The 18,973-nt window shown below is 36.9% G+C and overlaps 1 protein-coding gene across 6 annotated transcripts in view; it reads left to right on the top strand.

The window, feature by feature from the left end:
• The window catches only part of PATJ (PATJ crumbs cell polarity complex component), a 327,386-nt gene that overhangs the window by 211,318 nt on the left and 97,095 nt on the right, over positions 1-18,973 (top strand). For all 6 annotated transcript variants that reach the window (XM_045835301.1, XM_045835303.1, XM_045835300.1 and 3 more), the window contains one exon: positions 14,436-14,508. In XM_045835301.1, the coding sequence (XP_045691257.1) occupies positions 14,436-14,508 (73 nt within the window). The remainder of the gene's footprint in view (positions 1-14,435; positions 14,509-18,973) is intronic.

The following is an 18,973-nucleotide window of genomic DNA, read 5'->3' as shown; positions in this document are numbered from 1 at the left end:
GAACCCACCTCCTTCAAGATAGAAAGGTTAAGTGACTTGAGTTGTTTAGAATACAGAAGAGAAAGCTGAGTAGAATTTTATAATGGTAGTAAAGCCTCATTAATTTAGTGTCTGACTATTTCAATTTTGATTATTCAGAAGGGATCTGAGTGAAGGAAAGAATTTATTCAGTAAATTAATGAAGTAGCATAATTGAAGATGCTGCTGAATACTTATTTACTGGAAGTGATTTTAAGCAATTTAGGAGTATCAGTGTACACTCAAAGTATGTAATCTAATTATAGATGTTTCTTGTATGATCATTAAATTATAATGCCAGCACATAGTAGGCATTCAAAAAGCTCTGTTGAATGACTTTTTTTTTTCAGTTCCTATGGAACAATTCTACATTATTTATTCTCCAAAGACAACAATTACAGTAAATTAGCTTGACTTACTTTGTGGATTTAAAAATACAGATAGAAAAAAACAAAAATACATAGTGTCATTATTTTACATAACTACTCATACTTTAGTTCCTTTCTCCACTGCTTTCCCAAATAATGTAAGTTAGAAAGATTTTCTATATCTATTTTTATAGAGAGAAAAACATGTAGTTGTAATTCTAAACAATCTATTGTCATATCCACTTTTAGACTGTTAAGGAAAATGAGCTTAAATGGAATCAAGATATGTATGCACTGCTGACAACCTTTTGTTTGATTCAGTAGATCTTGTAATTTGTGTGCCAACATTTTACTAATTAATGCTTCAGTTTCCATAAGAGAAGGGACTATTCATTTGCCTGGGAACTCTTAACTACAGTGATGAATTCTTTTCTAAAGCAAGACTGAACTATAAGGCTTTAAAAGTAATTAAAAAAACAATCCTAAATTCAACTTACTGAGTTTGAAACTGGGTTTTTATATTTGGGCTGTGTGAGCATGGTCAGTTTCCTGGTCTGTAAAATGGGGATGCTATAGCTATCTCATAAATCATCTAATATTTTAATACGTGTGAATTGTCTGGCAATATGGGCCCAACAGTGTTCACTGCTGTAGTGATGATGATGGCAGTGGTGGTGGTGATGATGATGATGATGATGATGATGATGGCAGGAAAGAGGGGGAGGAAGGAGATAAAAGAAGTCTTAGAGAAGGAAAGAGGAAGACTAAAAACAATTACTCCTTCTTACGTATTTTGTCTAATTCCAGAATCTTGAATATTTTTTAATGTTTTATTGTTCATGCCTTTACAGTTTTTCAGTTTTCCTCCCTTTGCCCCCTCCACCCAGCTGGCCCCCCACTTCCATAGTCAATCCCCACACCAATCAGGAAATAGAATCTTGAATATTTTTTAAAGTAAAGCATATTCACTGTTTAAAAATGCTTTAATACCATCATAATGACTAACCACTGTAACAGATAGCTACAGACATTATATCAAACCATTTCTGATAAATGTTAGAATAGGAGACATGGGCACAACCTGCCTACAGCATCTCTTTTAGTTCTCTGTCAGCTGCTGCTGCTACTGCTCCTGCAGCTCCTCCTCCTATTTGTTCATGATGGCCCGACAGTTTAACAGGAAGTAGAAAACACTGTTTAATTGAGGACTGTATAGAGATAAATATAACTAACATAAATTAATGCCCATGTCAATAAATATATTAGATTTTGCATAAGTAATATCAATTTAGTGTCAGAATTTAAAGCAGTTAAGGAAATCTAGAAAATATTGGGTTGGCCAAAAAGTTCTGTTTTTTTTTCCATAAGATGGCTCTAATAGTGCTTACTTGTCTTTAATTTCACGCAAAACAATTTTGTTAGATTGTATTGTGACAGCTGTCATATCAGCATGCATTTTTTTAAAAAATTATCAAAATTGGTAAATTTTTGTGTAGCCATTTTAATATTGAAGATGAAAGAAAATAAGCAACATTTTTGGTATATTATGCTTTCTTATTTCAAGAAAGGTAGAAACAACTGAAATGCAAAACTGGATTTGTGCAGTGTATGGACAAGGTGCTGTGACTGATCGGACATGTCAAAAGTGGTTTGTGAAGTTTTGTGCTGGAGATTTCTTGCTGGACAATGCTCTGTGGTCAGGTAGACCAGTTGAAGTAGATAGTAATCAAATGGAGACATTGAGAAAGTCAGCATTCTAGCTTGTGGGGGAGAGCTGACATACTCAAAATATTTAAATAAATAAAGTTATTGGTGAAAATAAAAGGTGTGTTTTTTATTTTATGGAAAAACTAAATGGACTTTTTGACCAACCCCAAATTTTATTGCTCATCAGCTCTGTACCTCAGTGATGGAGGTGGCGTAATGGAGACAAGTCCTCCTCTCATGTGGCAACCTGTGCATTTTAGATGCCATCCAACATACCATCCTGTCTCCTTCAGGCTGGTTGTCTAGTTCATTACTCATGCAGATACATCTTTCAGCCTCTGCTTGTATTTTACCTCCTTCATTCTACTGTTGCAAGAACTTCACTTTTGCCTTTTTGGAACCAATTCCTGGAGCAGTTAAATATTGACTTGCTATCAATTTTTGGGAAGTTACAACTTAAATCATCTTGGCACAACAGATACAATTATACTTTTAAACTACATAACTTGTATTATATATATTATTACTTTAAACACTGAGTTTTATAAATTGTGGTTCTCTACTGTTAGTGCTTCTAATTGACAATATTTTCTTCCTTAGTTGGAATTATTGATTCTCTGTGCATTTCCAGTAGATAGAAATTTTTGGCTTTTTATACCTTGACAATACTTTTTCACATTTGTTGACAATTGTGATAAAAATGGGAACTAGCCACAAATTTAAGAGTATGATTAACAGTAATCACAGAAAGCTGTTCAAATATGCTACAGACAACATATTAATTTACTAGTGTCATTAATCTATAGTGATGTACACTTATGTGATCAAGTTCTTGTCGTATTCTTTTAACACATATATGTTCATATACTAATTGATCACAAAGGGTGTGTGAGTCATTAGTGAAAATTAGTAAGTTGCTGTTATGTATATGTGACTTACATAATCACTCCCCCTCCTCTTTTTTTCCTGCATCATTACATTTTGGACAATCCTCAATTATGTAATTGTGTGCTAAGCCACATAGGGACTCTGATATTCTGAATTTTTCTGCTCTGGATCATCCAGAAGTACATTACAATCTGAGTTCTTACTATGCACCACACATTTAGTTCTATGGGTTTTCCTATTCAACCTATTTAAGTACAGGGGGAGAGCTCTATTAACACTATGGAGAAAGAATTGCTCTATTTGGCAGTGAGGGGATCCAAGGAGATTAATGATGTTGCCTGCAGCTCTAAATGTCATGTATAACAACTCACTCTCCATTACTTAATTATGTATGGAAAACATGTGCTATGCAAAAACTCCTGGGGCATAAGGAGGCCAAATGAAACTGAACCCCTTGAATTTAGTGCTAGCTGTCAAGACCTACTGAGTAAAAGTGGCCTCACCATGGGATCACCTTACCATGGCGATTGAACATATGTCTTGTTTTTGTAATTAAAAATACAGTGTGGTCTGTCATCCTCTGGCCATTTCCCTAAGAGATGGTATTGACTTGAAATTAATGTGACTGTCAGGGTCCTGTCTGGGAGAAGTCCATCCAAAGAAACAAATTGAATGGCTGTTTTTAAAGTCCTTATTGTATTCCTGATTCTTTATACTGCCTAGTTTTGATAAATGTGAGGGGGAAAGATGGTGGGCACAGCTATGAGTTTTACTGTCATAAAAAACTATTCATGCATTCAACAAGTATTTGCTGAGTGCCTACCCGTGCTGGTACTGTGGAGTCAGAGGCACAATCTCTGCCCTAAGCAATGGGGCAGAGAGTAAACAATTGGGGTACCTCATGCAGTGATGAAAGCCTATGATACTATAGGGACATACAGGAGACAAACCTAATCTAGTTTGGGAGCCTAAGAGAAGATGTCACAGAGAAAGATGCTTAAGCTGAACCAGAAGGATGTATAAACAAAGTCATAGGTTTTTAGATGTTATACCCAGCATACCTGAACATTCACTTGTTAGGGGAAAATCCGTCCTTTCTAAGAAGTACTGTGAGATGAGTACAGCTGTGTATGTCGTTTGTTTTGAATACTGTAAGAAAACATCTTTCTGACTCTCATGGACCATTAAAGAACTCAGTGCCCCTCTTCACGTGCACAGTAAAATATTGTTCATGGGACATTTGACATGGAGGTTTGAGGAAGAGGCCTGGCATTGGGAGTTACAGGGAGAAGGGAAGTAGAGACACACTCCTACCATTTCAAGGAGTGTGTTTCTACTTTCTCCTCTGTTTCTGTTTCATTGGGCCATATGGTAGACCCATATAAGCCTCTCAGGTGGTCCGAAGTTCTGACTCTTGCTTAATTAATTCAGTACTCATTTCTTGTACTATCCACTTTAAATAGGAGTTTTGATTATTTATTTTATATGTAAGTAGAATTTATAAGCCTTTTGGTGAAAGAACAAGGTGCAGTTGAAGTGTGTTGTGTTTTGCTCTTTTGTTGGACATTGCAGTTTATGCATCCAAATAAGAATCATTGCTTCCTTCGACATACTGTGGTAACCTCAGGAAACTGTCCATTAAATCTGGCTCTGATTCCATTGCATCATACATTTCTAGAAACATTTTGAAAGCCTATAGCATATTCTTTTCAATATCCACAGTATGCATAAATTTTCCTCCTATGAAGGTGGTTATAGTTGGGTAGTCTTAACTAACTAAAAATTTTATTTATTTCATGAATTAGGTGAATTCAGTGAATTAGGTAAGTATTGCTATCAAAGAACAAGCCCATCTCTCTAGTGTGACTTTGTAAAATGTCTTTGAAAATCAATTTTATTATTTCAAGGATAGAGTTGGTAATTATTTCTTTGCTACTCCCACTCCTTAACCTAGTACCAGTTTGTGGAAATGGTGACTCTATTTGTTTCACTTCTGTGGCACCCAGAAACACCTGGTTGTTGTGATGGTCACAAGGATGATGTGGTGTTTTTTGTTTGGTTTGGATTTGTTTGGTTTTGGCTGGTCAATGTCTATACCCCTTTCCCTGTAGAATGCCTCTTTCCTTTGATAGACTCCACTCCTTCAAGCACACATACACACACACGCACACACACACACATAATATATGTAGTGTGGTGGAACTGTACATCTAGATGGTTGTCTCCCTCTATGGAAGCTGAAGAAGCCAGATCTTCCCCTCATTGCTCAGGTGTGACCATTGGTTGGTCGAATGAACTAAGGCTGGGCAATATGATACTGTAGGTTTAGAATAGAAAGCAAATAATATGAGTGGTTTTATATGAGTGACATTTACCCCTGGAGTCACAGCACCTTATTCAGAAGTTCCTGCTATACATCTTTGTGCTTTCTGCTTCCTTGTGCTCTGAAGGTCTCTTAGGTCCTATCTGTTCCAAGTCTGATCATATAGCCTGCCTGTATTTCGTGAGATCCCAGTTCCCTCTAATACATTCCCCTCTACTTAAGTTGGCCCAAATTTATTTCTATTGATTTGCTTGCTGCCAAAGAATGGGTGAGAAGTATGATAAAAGTAGAGCCATCTTAACAAATCATGAGCAACCAGAATGAGGTATTTGGCTTCCTCTGTATGTGTTCTTGTCACATTTAGGCTTTTAGCTTTGATTCTCAGTTTTTATCCTTCATGCTTATTTAGCAGAGCACAAGACTGCTGAACAAGTCTCTACTAAGGATCTCCAGTAAGACATGTTTCTACTGCCAAAGCATTTACTGGCTCTTGAAAGAAGATCACCATGATTATCTCAGAAGAATCAAGCAGGAGCTAATATTTTGGATTTATACCTGGGGTGGAGCTGGGGGTGTCACCTTTCTCAGTCCATTGCCTTATGGTGAGGGCGGGATGCCTCAACAATGTTTGGACTTTGCTAGCCAGGATAAAGAGAAGAATGGCATGGGGTATCTACTACACTACCTTAAAACACACACACACACACACACACACGTCTCTTTGAGTAATTTATTAGCCTAAGTCATCTATCCTGCCTAGTCCTAAGCTTCCTCATGAACCCCCCTGCCACTCTGCACTGCCAAATATTTGGTGAGCTACCTTTTCCTCTGCATGACGGACAATTATTAAGAACTCGCCTGGGGCCACCTTTGTAAAATGTGGGTCTGGATGCTAAGTTACTCCCAGCAGCCCTCATTTGTGATTGACATTGTTTGGAATGTCAAGTAAATAGAGTTCATAATTGCACTGTCATTGGATATTTATTTCAAATTCAGCATATTCGGCCATTTTGTTGGTTTCTTCCTATTGCAAATGGGAAGCTATTCAGTCTATTCAGATAGTTAGAAATATCTCCTGGAAACTTTTCAGAAAGGAGTTTTGCTCCCACTGAGATATGATTTGCCTTGTTTTATATGTTACTTCTGGTTCATTCACATGGAGATTTCCTGGCTGAATATTCATTTGTTGCCATGTTTCAATTAATAGAGTAAATGTAGAGTCGGGGATTTTTTCCTGTCCATACATGTCTAACATCACTATAGTTACTACAGTCAGAAAATAACATATAGGCTGCTGAGTTGTGTTCACATGTTCCTCATTTACTCAGCTTCTCTGTGTGTGCGCACCTAAATCTTGTGCTAGGCACTAGATTGTGATTGTAATCACTTTATAAGAGGTTGCAGACAAATTAAATCAATCTACTCAGCAGTCCAGGCTGAGTTCAGGCCCTTGACTTCTGCTTTTGATAAAAATGCTATTTTGTTGGCATAAAGTAAGATCCTATGGGTTTCAAAAAGTGAATTTCCAAGTGCAAGACCAGAGCTGTCTTGAAGACAAAAATGATTTTCAGTTATTTTCTAAATAATTCAAACATGTCCTCATCACACTTGAATATTTTTTTTCTTGGTTAGTTAATATTTTTAAATTGTGGTAAAATATGCATAAAATTTACCATCTTAACCACTGGAAGTATTCAGCTCAGTCGCATTACACATATTCGCATTGGTGTGCAGCCGTCACCATCATCTATCTCCGGAACTCTTCACGTTTTGCAAAGCTGAAGTTGTTCCCCTTTAAAAATAACTCCCCTTTCTCCCCTTCCTCTACCCCCTGGCAACTACCATCTACTTTCTGTCTCTGAATTATATACTAAGTGCTTTATAAAAGTGGAAATCTTACAGTACTTGTCATTTTCTTACTGGCTTATTTCACTTAACATGTTTTCATGGTTCATCCTTGTTGTAGCATGTATCAGAATAATATTCCACTTTATGTATATACCACACTTGTTTATCCATTCTCTTCTGTCAGGGGATACTTTGAGTTCCTTCTGCTTTTTGACTATTGTGAATAATACTGCTATGAACATGAGTATACAAATGTCTCTTTGAGTTCCTACTCTCAGTTCTTTTGGATATATTCCCAGAAATGGAATTGCTGAATCATGTGGTAGTTCTCTTTTTAATTTTTTTCAGAAATGATCATGCTGTTTTCTCTAGCAGCTATACCATATCATTAACACCAACAGTGGACCAGGGTCCTAGTTTCTACAAAACCTCACCAACACTTATATTCTGTTTGTTTTTTTAATAGTAGCCATTCTAATGGATGACAAGTGGTATCTCGTTGTTTTGATTGGCATTTCTCTGCTGATTACTGATGTTGACATCTTTTCATGTGTTTATTGGCCATTTGTATGTCTTCTTTGGGGAAATGTCTTTTCAAGCCAAGTCTTTTGCCCATTTTTTAATCAGGTGGTTTGTTTTGTTATTGTTATTGTTGAGTTGTGGGAATTCTTTAATATTCTGGATATTAACCCCTTATCAGATAAATGATTTGCAAATATTTTCTCCCATTTCATAGGTTACCTGTTCATTCTGTTGATTGTGTCCTTTGATGCACAGAAATTTTTCATTTTGATGTGGACCAATTTATCTATTGTTTATTGATGTTACTTGTCTTTTAATGTCATAGCTAAGTAATCATTGCCAAATTCATTGCAATGAAGCTTTTCTCCTATATTTTCTTCTAAAAGTTTTATAGTTTTAGCTCTTACATATAGAACTCTGTTCTACCTTGAGTTAATTTTTGTATATGGTGTAAGGGAAGGGTCCAACATCATTCTTTTGCATGTGGACATCCAGTTTTCCCAGCATCATTTGTTGAAAAGATTATCCTTTTCCCCATTGAACAGTCTTGACACCTTTGTTGAAAACCATTTAACCATGTATATATGAGGGTTTACTTTAGGGCTCTCTATTCTGTTCCACTGGTCCATTATGTCTCTCCTTATGCCAGTACTGTATTGTTTTGATTACTATAATTCTGTAATAAATTTTGAAATCAGGAAGGATGAAACCTCCAACTTGTTTTTTCCCAAGATTCTTTTAGCTACTTGAGATTCTACATGGATTTTAGGATGGAACATACTTTCTCTTTTAGAAGAAGTAGAAATGCTTCTTGGAGATAACTTAATCTCTGATAAATGAAAGTTATGATATTTTGTAAATATACACACCACACATTATATCACATTCCTTTTTATTCCCTCATTCACCAATTATAATGGGCTCATTGTTCTTTCCTGAAAGATAAATATGTTTTCCTCGCAGCCCATAAATTTTTCTTTTAACCACAATTCATAGTATTCTTTCAGAGTTTACACTGGGGAGAATATCCCATATTTATCGTAAGGAATTAGTCAGTGGTTATTTGATTGATGTTTCAAATAATATGTTAATAAAGTATCTTATTACACCTTGAATTATGGTTACAACTGTGATGGATAAGGAGTAAACATATAGAGTGTTATCAACAGATCCCTCTCTAGAACATGTATGTGCTTCCAAAAATGCAGTGAAGTATTCTTAGAAAAGTAAAATGAAGTTGCTGAGAAAGGCCATGTAAGTTTAGAATTTCAGAGAAAAGCAAGATGACTGTTGGAGAATTGGATGCAGCAAGAACCAGTTTAATGCTGCTTCAGTAGACCTACATGGGAAAGAATTAACTGCATTAATGGACTTCATTCAAACATTTATTGAGTACCTACTATTTGTCAGATGCTATATAAAACCATATAGTTAATAAGTCCTTCAAGAACTTCTAAGACATGCAAATAAGGAACTATGCATCAGGCAAAACAAACACCAACAGAGATAATTCTATGATGTTGGGTTATTGAGATTTTAATTTTCAGGCTTGGTTGATGGGAGTGCAATCAAGTGGTTCAAGTTGAAAAAGGTGTGATTTACATTTATTGAGACTCAGCAGAAAAAAGAAAATAAATAGGGACATTGTTATCATAGTTTAGGCAACGTGAAACGTACATGAATTAGGATGGGAAACATGGGACTAGACGAAAAGACAAGAAAGGATGAAGTCTTTAGAAAGAAATCATTAGATTTGGTGGGGTTTTTGTTTTGTGTTTTTTTGTTTTTATATAAGGGTAGATGCTGAGTGAATTAAGAGTAACTGAGGACTTAGCACCTGGAAATTTCAGCATCTGAGACCGATCATCATAAAACCCTATGTTGTGCCTTAGTACTCTGGCATTTACATTCTCTCACACCAATTTTATTTAGAAGGGACTATCCCAATTTTATAGATTAAGAAACAAAGATTTTAGAAAGTTGTTTAGTATCTTGTTTACATTACATTTTACTGATAGAACTTATATAGCTAGAACTGTATTTTTGCCTAGGTTGGCTTAGGTCTAGATATCTCTTCAGAATAACACATCATTGTTTTACACCATATACAGGGTCTGGCAGAAGTAAAATCTGCTTGAGCATGATTGGTAGGGTAGTGATATGGGTGTAATAATTTATAGTTTTAATTTGAACATTTCACCTAAAATGCCATTTGGTGTGCTTGAGTATGATATTGTTATGTTACCGAATTACATGCTTATGATTTTGTAGTAAAAGATTTTGTACTAAAAAAGGGTGTTATTTGTGCTAGACCCTGTATGATCACATCCATTGGTATGTTCTAGATACTACACTCCTGATCTGTATGTGTGTGTTCTAAATTTTGAGTTCCTGGGAGAAGCAGTCTATTGGCCCAAACCAAGGCAGGCAGCTGCCCCTTACACCCACTGAGGTTGAGACATGCTGTCAGTGTTACACACATAGACATTGCTGCTGTAGCCCATCCAGGGAATCACTGTGGGCTGGGCAGACACCCCAAGAAATGTCCATTAATGTGGTTAATACTGACAGCTGGGTGACTGCAGGCAGCACATTGTCATTACCTCCCTGAAGCTGGGTGGAAAGCACAGAGCATAGTTTTGGTAGCTCTGCTTTCTGCCTTTCCCCTGCCTCGTTAAGATCACTTTCATGCAACAGACATTTATAGTACACCTACTCTCTGTCAGCTATAAGCTGGGGATACAAAGAAATCAGATCCCATCTCTGTGTTCAGCGAAGGAGAAAGAACAGCATGAGTAATTTTAATAGAACAGGGCAAATACAATGATAAGGAAGGACATGCACTTACAGGGTTCCTTACCCGGAAAAATTGTTCTCACTGTTTTCTGTGTTAGAACTCCATTATCTCTCTCTCAGCAGCTGTTAAAGACAATTATGAAAACACCAACAAACAATTACAATTCCTGATTGTGTTTTGCATGGGGCTCTAGGGCCTAAGTCACTTATTCAGCATATTGGAAAGGGAAAGTTCATTATAAAGCAAACAGATTTCATTCCTTTTGAGTATCAGAGAATATGAAGTGTCAGAAGGTCCCCCAGAATCATTCAGGTTAACTGCTTGTTTGAGGTGTAAATGGCTCCTCTCCTTTGGTCTCCCTCATTCTACTTCTTTCTCTTTAAAATTGCTGCCATGTCAGGTCCCCACTGGCTGGATGCTGAGGTGGTGTGTGAACACTCACTAGTAAGTGGATTATACAGGATTATGAGCTGTGACTTCTGATAGCAGCTTTCTTCTCTCCATTTTTAAGCCTCACAGTAATTCTCTTCTGTGAGGCTTAAAAAATTAATTGGGACTTTAAAGGCCAGGAAAGTCATATTAATTTGGGGGAAATCATTAAATTATAAAAGGATAACTTGGCTGATTTGAGCTATCTTGGCCCAGCTAATCATGATTTCTCAATAAGAATTTCTGTGCAGCCATATTTTTAATGTTGGTAACCTTTGAAAGAGATAAGAAAGGCCATCTGCTTAATTACTGCCAAATACACTCTGCCCCATGGGCTCTGAATCTTGGGTAGACATGTCCTGTTGACTTTTGGCTTTAAGCTTGAGCTGAGCTTTATTGCATTATTCAATGGGGGAAACTGAATAGGAAATAAATGCTATTACTTACTCAGGGGTAACTGACTACTTCTATGTATGAGCAAACTGCTGGGGAATGGATTGTACTCCGTGAGAAACAACAGTGATCTCTTAACATAATAAAGCATGGCAAGGCATCTATAATGCTGTCAGAAAAAAAGATATTCTTCATGCTCTATATGAATTCATAGTTTTAGTTCTTTTTCTTTCTGCTTTGATTTGGCTGGTATGCTACATAATACAAGAATCTGAAAAGGTTAGAGCAAGAACTAGGACTTAGACTTCACCTCTTTATTTATACTCTGCTTCATTTCATAAGAATTTACATCAGTTTAAGATTCATATAGTTTAACCTACTTACTTAAGAGATCAGGAAACTGATTTTCCTAGAAGTTATTTCCCCAAAATCCTATACCTAGTTAGTGGTAGCACTAAAATTGAAACTCCTACCTCTATTTTCTTGTTGAAGTGAGAGGTTATTACATTAAAAAAAATAGCTATGTTAAGTACAAACTATTTGCCTGGAACTGTGTTTGCCTTGGATGATATAATAGACAGTAGGAAGAACATGAATCTTGTCCTTGGAGTGCTTACCTGGTGAGAGGAACATGGATTTAAAGCAAGCATTCATACAAGTCAGTTAGGTAAATTATGAAAGAAACAGATCTATGATCATTGAGTAGGGTGTTAGAAACATGCATATAATGGAGATCCTAAAAGGCTTGTTTCAGAAAATGACATTTATGGTGAGCTATGAAGGAGAAATAAGAATAAATCAGACAAAGGATTTGGGCAACGAGCATGCAGAGAAGAAGAAAAGAGAACGAGAGAAGGCCCTGAGGTGAGTGGAGCTTGGCTCAGGTGAGAAATGGAAAGAAAGCCAGTGTAGCAGGAGAGGAACACAGCGATCAGGGAGAAGAGAGGACAGTAGGAGGCTCAGACTGCTCAAGGTGGGACAGCCTTCCCAGCAGTTCTGGACTTGACCTTAAGTGCACTAAGAAGTCATAGGAAGATTTAAAACAGGGGATAGAAATCTAATCAGATTTGTGATTTGGAACCATAATAACTTTGCTAGGTGAAGAACAGATGGGAGAGAGGATGAAGAGCGTAAGTAGGGAGACCAGCTAGTATGCTCTTATGTTAATACTGATGAGGCACACTGATGTCTTGCACAAGGATAGGAGAGAAAGAACTGCAGAGATTCAAGATATGTTCTGAAGGTAGAATCAACAAGATTTTGTTTTTTAGAAGTCACGTTTTTTTCATTTAATATTAATATATGCTAATCAAATAGTAACAGCAGTAAATATACACTTTGAAAAAACAGGCAGGTATCCCCCTATATCTGGAAGAAGATTAAGTCAAGGTTTTCTACATGGTAGAAAAAGGAGACAACTGCTAATGTCCGTAGTTAGGCAATTCAAGGACAACTTGGAAATTTCTAAAACCATTTCCAAAAAAATCAATGGCAACAAGTTGGGACACAGCTACTTCAAAGGGGAAAATGTCTATATCTACATGTTTTTATTAACAGGGATTGGTTGCACCTGTACAGCATGGATTAGCTATACAATTGAGGTGTGAAAGGTTTCAAGAATGGCTCTCAGGTTCTTGGCTGAACAGAGGGACAGATGCTGTTGACATTTGCACAGGTGGAGAAGAAATTGATTCTGTAACCCTAAGGGGACTGAGTGGGATAAAGAGCTCTATTTTATTGAAGATGCTTGTAGGACAGCTAGTGGAGATGTAAAGTGGGACATGCAGATTGTAAGCTCAGAAAAACACCTGGGCTAACTATGTGAACTTGGAAGACATCGATACATAGACAGTCTTTGAACTTAAGGAAATAATTCACCTGGTTGAGGTTATGGAACTCACACTGGAGGAGAAGGATGGGTGGGACATAAATTAAATAAAGAAAGGCATTTTGGGTAAAGGCTGTGATAAAATTAAAACCCCAAAGCAGGAATGATGTGGACCAATGGATCTTTTTCTAATTGGTGAGAAATAAAAATAATATGGGTGGGATTTTGAGTGTGCTCCTAAGTCAGGTAGTGGTTATCCTATATAATCTGGTCATATTGAGAGATCTGTGAGCTGTCTTCACATACCAGTAAGAAGCAATTTTTGGTGCTTTGTTTATATTGTGAAACTTAGCAGGGGTGTCCAACCCACAACCTGCGGGTCAGATGAAGCCCAGGATGGCTATGAATGTGGCCCAACACAAAATCATAAATTTACTTAAAACTTTTTTTTTGTTCATCAGTTTTGGTTAGTGTTTGTGTATTTCATGTGTGGCCCAAGACAGCTCTTCTTCCAGTGTGTCCCAGAGACACCAAAAGGTTGGATGCCCCTTTCAAGGCTTCAAGTTAGACTTAACATAAATCTTGAGATAATTATTTTGGTTGTGCATTGTGATTGAAGAGTAAAGGATAAATCGCCCACAGAACCACCGTCTACCATTTGCTAATAAATAAGGTAGTGGAAATAAGCCCAAACAATCAGAACTGGTATTCCAGGAGTTGTTCTGTGCCTGTCATGCTGGTGATGAACATTCAGCTCCCACCTCTTCTGCTCCCATTAGCATGATGAGGAGTAGAATTAACCTAGCCCACGAAGCATTGCCTGACTGGATCTCTGCTTTCCCCATCCATCACTCCTCCTCACAGAGTCCACCCATGTGGGGACTGTCGTATACCTCCCACCATCCTGCATTTGGCACACAAAGTTAGAAGCCAAGTAAGGAGGTGGGGAATCTTTCCCATTCAAAGAACAAAATGCTCTAAACATTAGTGGGGCCTACAGGTTATACACACCCTTTTGAAAAATGTACACTTCTCAGTGTGAAAAGAGTTGATGACTTTCCAAAATTATCCTCTGCAGCACCTGACTTACTAAGCAGGATTTGGGCAGCTCCTAGCATCATCATTCTTTGTCACTAATAATTGTATCTCAGTCTCCCTTGAGTAATACATCTATTTTGCATGCTATATGTATTTTTAATCCTGTAGAGCTGAGTGTGCATTTTCAACTGAGAACTGAGGAAATGATTCTAATTTGAGCCAGGAACTTGTCATTTACTTGTCATGTACTGATTCTACCTATTTTAACACCCACAGAAATGAAGATGCAGTCAATCAGATGGCTGTTACTCCCTTTCCATTACCATCAAGTTCTCCATCTTTTATTGAGGTAAGGTGACTCCTAATTAGCTTCTGGTGAATATATTAGACATATTTGTCATCATTATTTTTTCCAAATCTAGCTTTTTGATTTTGAGTATCTCATATTCCAACCCCATAGATTTATTAACTAGGGAATTTCCCTAATTAAAGTAATAGTAGTTGAAGTATGATTATAAAATAATATAAAAACAATGTTAAACACATTTGAATTTAATCATATGTATATCGCCTTCCTCAAAGTTCTTTAAGGTTTTTTCTAGACATAAAACTTGTCCTAATTGGACATTTCAGAGTTTATTGGAAAATTATTTTTTAAATAATGAATAGTACCTATTTCTTTAAGATTTTAAAGCAATTTAATACCTGGGATTGCAGCTATCTTTAAATAATTACTTTTAATTATTGATAGGGAAATTACTAATACAACAAGATTGCTATCATAATGATCTGCTTCTAGAGATAGATAGCTCTATAATCAGCTCTATAGATAGCCCTATAATATTCCCAGCCAAGGGAATATTACATTCTCTTTATTATTTTATTCATTGAATTATTTCTTTAATTTCAAAAAGAAATGTACACTTATAATTAATCAGATGCAGATTAATTATGAAAAAAGTTGATTTTCCTTTTCCCACCTCCTAAAGAAGTTAATATTTAGTGTTTATTATCTCTCCATACTTTTTCCCTTCTATACCAAAAAAATGAACAATTACATATGAATAGTATCTCTGTTAGCAAATATTCAATTATATAATCCACATTTTTTTTATTCAACAAGTATTCAGTGAGTGCATGTTTTGTGCACAGGCACTATTGGGTATTAAGATACAGGTATGAATAAAACAGATAAGCCTCCCTGCCAGGTTCAGTTACATTCTAATGACAAAATTAACTAACAAATAAATAAACTAAGAGAACTAACTACCAATAGCAGTTGGTGCCTTGCGGATAATTAAATTAAGGGATGTAGCTTGCGACTACTTTGGTTGGTCATAGGGAAGACCTCTTAGACAAGGTGAAACTTAAACAAGATCAAAATGATGAGGATCCAGACATGCAAAAATAAGGGGGCAGGGCTTTCTCTGCAGAGGGGACAAAAATAGCTCTCAACTGATGAGCTGGATTTGTTTGAGGAATGTGTCTGGGAGCATATACGTGCAGTAGAAGCCACTGGAAGGTTTTTAACAGGGGAGTGAAGTAAGCTGATGTACATTCTACTATGTAGAGAATAGACTATAGGAAGGTAAAAGTGCTATGGCAGAAGGCAGAAGCCCGGTGTGATCTAATTGAGGTTGGATGAGGTTTAGGTATTGGAAGCAAAGAAAAGTGAGCTGATTCTTGTTGTTTTGGATGTCAGATCAGTCTTGCTTGTTTAAATGTGGGAGCTGAGGGGAAATAGAGAATCATGCATAAACCTAAATGTGTGGATATAATGCCACTTACTACAGTCTGTTGAAGAATGCTGGTCTTTAAAAGAAAAGCAAAAATTAAGAGGTTTGTTTAGATAAGTTTAAGATGCATATTATACATCCTTCTGAAATAGATTCTGTACATTAAAAAGAGAAAACTTGCTTTTTTGCTTAATATAGTGATCATATATCTATATGCTCTATTACAATCTTTTTCCAGCTGACAGATACTATGATGACATTCCAATGTTTTTCCAGTAAAGATACCAAAATAAACATTGGCACAAGGTGCACATGCATGCGTGTATCAGTCATATGGTGCTTTTATTACTATAACATGGATTTCCCCAATGTACAATTGCTGATTCAGAGCAATAAAAATTTAAAATTTTAATCTGTATTGACCAATTTCTATCTGAAAAGATTATGATAGATATTGACTCTCTACCAATAGAAATTCAGCTACAGTTTTGCCGGTACTGGCTATTTTCATTTTAATTAAGAACTAAGGAAGGCAGTTCTCAAGGTAGTGGAAATGAGGGATCCCAGAGCCATACCACTTCAATCCAAATTCTAGTACCTTAGGTGGTTATAGTAACCTCTTCTATGCTCACTTACCTGCAAGGAGATAACAATATGAAGTTCCTGCCTCTATAGGGTTAAGATTAAATAAGGTGTGTGCATGTATGTGTATCTTGTGCCAGCGCATGGTAGCTACCCAATAAATGTTAGTACTTAATTACTAAGTATTTTGTGTTTGTACTATGTCACATAAAATTATTTGGAAGGCTAGGGGTTGATATTATAGAAAGTTTTTTTCTATAGTATTATTAGTTATGAATGTTCCCATCAAAATATCATCCCCTTGGAAATGAATTTTTCATCGTCCATATTTTTTCTCCATGTAAAAGAAAAGTACCTTTATAATGACCAAGAAAACTAGCCTTTCATTAAATTATAAAACTTCTGTGAGATCCAGCTTTTCTGTCTTAGAGTGGGCAAATGTATACTGTTGGTGTCAGCATTTAGTTAGAGAGTACTGTTTTCTGGTTTGTTTTGTTTCCTTTGTTTTCTCTCTGTCAGGAATGACTTCCTTTTTCATTTAAATTATATTTTATTGTTTATGTTATTACAGTTGTCCCAGTTTTTCCCACTTTGCCCTTCCCCACCTAGAACCCCCCACTCCCTCAGGCAGTCCCCACACTGTTGTCCATATCCATGGGTCATGCATATATAGTCTTCTGCTAGTGTATTCCCTATATTGTACTTTATATCCCATAGCTATTCTGTATCAACAAATTTGTACTTCCTAATCCCTTCACCTTTTTTGTGAGCTCCTCCAACCCCCATCCCATCAGGCAACCATCAAACATTCTCTGTATCTAAGATTCTGTGTCTGTTCTGCTTGTTCATTTATTTTGTTTTTTAGATTCAATTATTGATAGATATGTATTTATTGCCATTTTATTCTTCATATTTTTTATCTTCTTCTTAAAGAAGACCCTTTAACATTTCAGGTAATACTGGTTTGGTGGTGATCAACTTCTTTAGCTTGTTCTTGTCTGGGAAGCTCTTTACCTGTCCTTCAATTATAAATGATAGCTTTGCTGGGTAGGGGAATTTTGGCTGTAGGTCCTTGCTTTTCATCACTTTGAATGTTTCTTACCAATCCCTTCTAGCCTGCAAAGTTTCCTTTGAGAAATCCACTGACAGTCTTATGGGAGCACCCTTGTAGGTGACTAACTGCTTTTCTCTTGCTGTTTTTAAGATTATCTCTTTGTCTTTAACCTTTGGCATTTTAACTATGATATGTCTTGGTAGGGTCTCTTTGGGTTCCTCTTGCTTGGGACTCCCTGCACTTCCTGGACTTGTATGTATATTTCCTTCACCAAGTTAGGGGAGTTTTCTTTCATTATTTTTTTCAAATAGATTTCCAATTTCTTGCTGTTTCTCTTCTCCTACTGACACCCCCCATGATACAAATGTTGAGCATTGAAGTTGTGCCAGAAGCTCCTTACACTATCCTACTTTTTTAAAATTATTTTTTCTTCTTGCTGTTCTGTTTGGGTGTTTTTTGCTCCCTTATATTCTAACTCTCTGATTTGATTCTTGGCTTCATCCACTCTACTGTTGATTCCCTGTAAATTGTTCTTCATTTCAGTTAGTGTATCCTTCATTTCTAACTGGTTCTTTTGTATCATTTCCATGTCCTTTTTTATGCTGTTAAAGTTCTCTCTGAGTTCATCTACTCTTTCCCTAAGTTCATTGAGCATCCTTATACCACTTTTGAACTCTGCATCTAATACATTGTTTGTCTCCATTTTTGTTTAGTACTTTTTTTGTTTTTGTTCTCTTCTTTCATTTGGACCATATTTCTTTGTCTCCTCGTTTTGGCAGCCTGCTTGTACATGTTTGTATGTATTATGTAGAGCTGCTATGACTCCCTGGCTTGGTGGAGTGGCTTAATGTAGTAGACATCCTGTAGGGTCCAGTGGTATGACCTCTCCTATCACCTAACCTGGGTATTCAAGGTGTGTCCACTGTGTGGGCTATGTATACCCTCCTGTTATAGTTTAGCCTGGATTGCTTTTATTAGGTCAATGGGAGGAATTCACCCAGGATGATCAGCCACAAGGGCTGATCACTGACCAACAACCTCAGATCACTGTGAAGGATCAGCTTAGTAGGAGCTGACTCCACAAAGCAGGACTTACTTCAACAGGGCCCTGGTGCCCATCAGTTCTGCTCCTTGAGTGTGTTGCTTATGGACGTAGTTGTGTGGTGGTGCTCCAATGTTGTCTGTAGCTGTCTGCTAGGTGCACAGGGTCTGGAGCCTCCTAGGAGATACAGGCCAAAGTCAGTCACTGACTGATCTATCCAGGGCCACCAAGCATAAGCTACAAAGTGGTCTTCAGCCCCAACTGGTTTGGCTCAGTGGATTGAGTTCTGGCCTGTGAACCAAAGGGTTGCCGGTTCAATTCCCAGTCAGGGCACATGCCTGGGTTGCAGGCCAGGTCCCTAGTAGGGGGCACATGAGAGGCAACCACACATTGATGTTTC

This window comes from Phyllostomus hastatus, unplaced genomic scaffold (assembly GCF_019186645.2).
Source record: "Phyllostomus hastatus isolate PE091 unplaced genomic scaffold, TTU_PhHast_1.1 phas_contig_209, whole genome shotgun sequence".
Classification (NCBI taxonomy): Eukaryota; Metazoa; Chordata; class Mammalia; order Chiroptera; family Phyllostomidae; genus Phyllostomus; species Phyllostomus hastatus.
This window is presented reverse-complemented; position numbering and strand designations above follow the sequence as displayed.